At 43.5% G+C, this 6,077-nt stretch overlaps 1 protein-coding gene across 1 annotated transcript; it reads right to left on the minus strand.

The window, feature by feature from the left end:
- Positions 1–1,706, minus strand: rasd2a (RASD family member 2a). The gene is made up of 2 exons (XM_063220953.1): positions 764–1,706; positions 1–652 (listed from the first exon to the last, which is right to left on the minus strand). The coding sequence occupies exons 1-2, from the start codon at positions 1,416–1,418 to the stop codon at positions 129–131; spliced, it is 1,179 nt and encodes a 392-aa protein (XP_063077023.1). The 5' UTR covers positions 1,419–1,706; the 3' UTR covers positions 1–128.
- Between the last annotated feature and the right edge of the window lie 4,371 nt (positions 1,707–6,077).

Here is a 6,077-nt window from a genome sequence, read left to right on the forward strand (position 1 = left end):
GTAGTCGTATGTACAAAATACAAAATTCCTCTGTTCCAGCCAGAGGTAGGTTATAGAATAAACTATTCTTACGGTAACATGAATAATTATTATTCATAAATAACGTGGACGTCGCTTCATACAATCTCTTATTGGATCTGACACCTCTCAATAGGAGTGGTCCTTTTCGAGGTGCCAGGTCCGAGAATGCGACGAAGGTCACTGTGAAAACTAGGGCGGAGTGCCAGTGGATAAACTGCACCGCAAGGTCCATCAAGAGCCAGCAAACGGATCTCCCGTTTGCTTCGCCTTCCACAGTGCAGCGCTTCATAGGAGCGAATAGAAATGTCCCGGTGAAGGGACGGACGTGTCTCAGCCGGAAGTCCGCCGAGCTGTGCCAGTGCTTCAAACACCTTCTCCAGCTGAGCGCCGTCTTTGGCCGAAGTTTCGAACACGACAGAGTCCTCCCCGAGTCCTTCGGATATGTCTGAATGATTCAGCACCCTTTCGGCTTCCAAGTCCACTTTGTTCCCACATATCACTATTGGAACTTGGACGTTTTCTTTGGACTTAGCGAGTTTGGATTTGGCGAGCTTGATCTCTCTGCGTAACGAGCAGACTTCGTTGAAAGACTGCCTGTCATCCACACTAAACACGAGGAGGAAAATATCACCTGTTGAAGAAAAGATAGTCGTGAACACAATGCAGCTTATTTTCAAATGCACAGCAGCAAATAAGTAACATGTGTCATTATTGTTTCCGTGCGTAAATGCGCGCGTCTTACCTGTCAGTATTGACAGCCTGCGTTTGGCGGGGAAGTCCCTCTCGTTAGATGCATCGAGGATATCGACCTGGTATGTCTCTCCGCGAATGTGGTACAGTTTTCTGTGGAAGTCTTCCGTTGTGGGCACGTAGTGGTCCTCAAACTCATCCTGCAGGAAACGTCTCAGGATGGCCGTCTTGCCCACTCTTGGTGCGCCAAGGACCACGACGCGCCGGTAGTTTCTCGGCTTGCTGAAGAAGCGCAGTTCGCCCGCATCCTCATCTTGCCTAGCGGATTGTCTGCAGCTCTGGCCGTGGAGCAAAAGAGCAGCTAAAGGCTCAACGGACTTTGCTCTGTCAGAGGAAGAGTGGCGGTGGCCAACGCTGGATGATCTCACAACGCGGTTTTTCCTTTCTCTTCTCCAGTTTGTAACGTTTTTGATTATCCCCATTCTGGCTTTTGAGATGGTGGAGACCTTAACTGTGTGCAAATACTGGGCTGCGTTTTTGCACTGAAGAAGCATCGCCGAGGATGCTCCATTCACCACCTTGTCGTTTGTAAATTGCAAGGGCACTTCGGCATGCAAACTATTGTCAGCCCGAGTGGCATACTGGCAGAACGTTTCGGCGGTGCCATCAACCGAGTTAAATAGTTTCTCAGTTGCGTTCACCTCCATGCTCTTTCCTGCCGTCTCCACAGGTCTGAAGTTGCAGATTGCCGCGCGCACTGGCCGTGGTTGAGCAGCTCTCCTCTTCAAATGGAAAGTGAGTTGGCTCGCAGGCTCCCGCTGAATTTATAGCAGAGCGAGCTCTCGCACACGTCACCCCCCCCTCAAGAGAGAAAGCAGAAGACGAACTCTATTTGGAAATGACTCAAAATTACGTAGCAATTCAACCAAGCTGTTGGACGGCCCGAATTTTCTTCTTGGTGCTAATGTTTACATCACCTGTACTACACATTAAATCATTGAGGCCAGAGTACATATCCCCACAATGGGGTTTGAATTTCCGACTTTCACTGTTTTCTTAACTACTTTTTAATTTCTCAGTTTCTCAATTTAATGGAACGCTGATGCAATCAAGTTTTTAAGACTTGGTTTTGGGCAAAATGTTTCCATGGGGTGTATGGGTGCACAAAATAAATTTAGAAGGTATACTTATTTTTGGATTTATGTTGTTTAGGCATTTGGTTAATGTGCTGTTTGTTGTTCCAATCAGCCTACGATTTGTCAGAGGCCACATACTGTATGTAATTATATCCCATTAGTCACAATGTTCATGGTGTTTCCCCTGGAACACACACACACACACACACACACACACACACACACACACACACACACACACACACACACACACACACACACACACACACACACACACACACACACACACGAGAGATGCAATTTACCATGACAGTATCTGCGGTAATATAAGTCTTAAAATGTCTGTTACAAACAGTTCTGTTAGTTCCTCTGGGTAATCATTTTATTCTGTGAATTAGCCACGATTATTTTTTTTCACAAGGTTTGTGAGGTTGCATCATGTCTCTTTTGGAGAAAATATCTTTAAAACATTATGACTTTTACTGTAACTGAACCCTGCAGAGTCACAATGCCTTTTGTAGTGCAACATTCACATCTATCCGAGCTGTATTACACCCCCACAGTAGGAGTAGGATGTTGATCCTGGGAGGTAAACACTCAGATTCCTGTACAATGTTCTCAGTCAGACACGTCTCGCGCAAGAATTTATTCCAGGCAATGACACGCTTGCGTATCCAGCAATTCATCTTCTATGTCATTTCAGTTTAAAGTTAGCAAAAGTTAGAGACATGTAGATGGCCGCAAGCAAGAAATGTAGACTATTTTCTGGAACATTTAAAGCCTTGATGAATGTTTTTAATATACAAGGAAACATTGCAGCATCGTCTTCTCACTTTTTTACAAACTGTTAGGGGGATTTTTTTTTATCCCGGCAGCCAGAGTGTAATTGGTTAGTTCTGCCCAGAACAAGGACTATAAGGGCTCTTCCTGTAAAAAGAAAAAGGGTAACCTACTGAATGATTCGTGCATGGACTATGCAATTGTTATATGGCACATTATACAAGTGGCCCATTCTCACTTTTCTCATATTGTGTAAGTAAGGCAGACATACACACTCCACGCTATATAAACATTAGCCATGGAAGGTGAATGTGTCCTTACTTATATGGCATTTAATTATGCCTGCTATCAAAAGGGTGTACAATAAAGGATTATGTAAGATTTGAATAGCCATGCAAGTTTTTTAACAAATCTTTTTGCTATGGGTTTGCCCACTCAGTATTCCCAAGAAAGTAATTGATAAGCACTGACAAACCCCTACCCAGCCAACATTATCACACATTCTATGATGCCTTGGAGATGAGTTTGATACTTGGGGGCTATCCTAACCTTACTCCCTCTCGTGTCCTCTACAGTGTGTATCTACACTGCCTTCTTTCAGGTTTTTGTACAGACCAGGGCCACCGTACAGATCATCCCGTGCAAGAATGTCCGACCTTTCCTTTAGAGACCTTCAAACATGTAGCCTGCAGAGCAGGGACTACATGTGTCTGGTGAGTGACAAGGCACATTTCATTTCCATGGAAACTGAATTGACTATCTTTCTCTCTTTCCCCCCTTTTATCTTCCCCTCAAAACTCATGGTGCATTTACATGTATAGGCTTACCTGTGGTTCCATCATTTTCATGAAATATACTTACTGTTGGGTGGCGCTGTGGCACAGCCGCACGCTAAACACCCCCACCCCCTGGGGACTCAGGTTCGATTCCGGCCTGGGTCATGTCCCAACCCTTCCCAATATCTCTCTCACACTCTCCGTCTTACTGTCATACTGTCGACTGTCCTGTCATCAACAAATGCACAAAAAGCCCTTTGAAGTAGTTAAGAAATTCATACTGTTTATATTGGGTATTAGTGGTGAAGACGCATGTGTATATATTAGGCTACACACTGTAGCTCATTTTGGAATGACATGGTACTGTTCCTTGTCTCAGTGTGTCTTGATGATGCTTGAAATTATGTCACCTAACCTGACTCTCGCGCAGATGGATTCACGAAGTGTAACGAAGATGCACGAAGCACTAGGGGTCTCGCGAGAGCCAGGCTATATGTCACCACCGTCTGGTGAGTAATTATACAGAACCACTGAGCGCAAGCACCCAGCAGAGGGCAGCATTGTGGACATAGTGCCATTCAGAGTATCACTGAGTCTGACGTATGATTGTAGAGGTCCCAAAAAAGGGTGTTGAGTAATGCAGTTGGCTCAGACTCAATAAAACTATTCACGCCCGTGTCCCGGGGCATAAAATATAAATGAACTGCCTGTGTGTCTCCACAGTGCGTCGCCACAGTGCTTTCTCTCCCCTCTCTTACACAAACTGACTCTCTCTCTCTACTGTGAATCATTCAGGTGCTCACTCACAGGAAACAGAACGGGTTGTAATTTGTCCTTTTCAATATTTCATGTGATTGTTCAGGAGGCTCTCACATATCCTCATATTTCCACATTTATTGATGATATCACAGCCCTGTGCTGCTCTACTGACAGATACCCCCCTCACCTCACACACACACACACACACACACACACACACACACACACACACACACACACACACACACACACACACACACACACACACACACACACACACACACACACACACCTCCCAACAGCACCGCCCTCCCCCTTTCGAAATCAGCATACTGTCGGCATGCCTCTCAGCGATGACATCACTGGGCTTTTGTTGGCGAGACAAAGAATTTGTTCAGGAGACTGTTTTCAGGAGAAATAAAGACATGGGCCGGGCATATTGGGAGGCAGGCCTCAAAGTGGGCTCACAAAAGGGTGTAAACTGACCATGGGACTGCACTCGGTTGGACAAGCGAGAGGGGGGAACAGGTTGAAAGGGAAATGTCTGAAGCTGCAGTGGCATTAAAAAAACATACATGTCAAACATGCCCAATACAATGACAGGAGCCACTTACTAGAGATGCTGAAACCTCCACCTGGAATATCACATTGCTATATCTGTTTCAAGATTCAAGATTCAAGATTCAAGATTAGTTTATTACGTCTTATTATAGGTTTGAAGCCTATAAAGAGTAAAAATTGTTGTGTTTTTCTTGTGTCCTCAAAAAGATTTAAAAAATAAAAATAAAAAATATTATTCTCTTCTTTAAAATGTGACCTGTCTTAGTGTCTCCCTTCTATTTGTGTTGTATATTTTATTGGTTGTTTTTATCTGCAATGCAATTTTATTGTAACAATGTGTTTCTTTTTTCATTTCAAGCACAGTGAATATCAAATATATCCATCTGCTCCTTGGGAGTCCCAATCCTTAATCTTGAACAGACTGAGATCTGCTACAATGGAGGATTTAGCAGGTATAGGCCTACTTACAATATACTTACATAATATATTACTTTATGTAATATACTAATATAATATAATATAATTCGGTAAGTGTCCTCTATATAAACCGGAAAAAGAACATGCATGTTCTGTTATGAAGTAGCCTACTCAACTGTTCGTCTCACTGCCTTCTTTTTCCGGTTCAGTAAGTGTCCTTTAACAGCAGACTGGTCTTTCTTGACACACCTGATTGCTAAACAACTTGTCATAAGACAGAACAGGTGCCCTTCCTCCAAAGAGTATTAGCCTGAGGAAAGCTCGCAACACCCCCCCCCTCCTCCCTCTCACTCACTCACTCCTTATTGCTCATACTCATTCTTTGAACTTTTCCAACCGGACCCCATGTTAGCGATTCAAGCAGTCTGATGTATATCTGCCTGTTGTTGTTCACACATGTCTGTACTCACACACTGGGTGTACGATTCATCATCATAAGCTCAGCTACTGAATTATTGCAGACAAAAAAGTGTTGGTTATTTCAAGAAAACACAATAAACCATCTCTCAGTGGGAGTGAATGACAGAAGTCATGTACTATGTTGTGTATTTTTATTGTGTCATTTTTGTTGGAGTAGTGATGGATATCTTCATCGATACAAACTATAACTTCTTGGTCAATTGGTTTATTTTCATGTTTTTTGTCAGAACTGGTGTGGGAACTTTGTTTTCATAGACTGTTGTTATTACATGGCAGTTAAACAAAAACGCCAAACCCCTGACAGAAGCGAAAATCACCTTCTGAATATTGAGAAAAAAAAAGAAAGACAAAAAAAACATATTGTTGACCAAGTTATGGGACATGCAATCCTGCATGATAGACAGACCCCTGGGCCTTTATGGGGTGCACTCTGGGATGGAAAGGGTTAAAGGCTGAC

Source organism: Engraulis encrasicolus, chromosome 2 (assembly GCF_034702125.1).
Source record: "Engraulis encrasicolus isolate BLACKSEA-1 chromosome 2, IST_EnEncr_1.0, whole genome shotgun sequence".
Classification (NCBI taxonomy): Eukaryota; Metazoa; Chordata; class Actinopteri; order Clupeiformes; family Engraulidae; genus Engraulis; species Engraulis encrasicolus.

Bases quoted from the DNA above. Each gene is read 5' to 3' on its own strand.
- rasd2a (XM_063220953.1), bottom strand. From the start codon at position 1,418: ATGGAGGTGAACGCAACTGAGAAACTATTTAACTCGGTTGATGGCACC. The intron at 653-763 runs GTAAGACGCGCG...TTTCTTCAACAG, and splicing joins CAGGCTGTCAATACTGACAG to GTGATATTTTCCTCCTCGTG.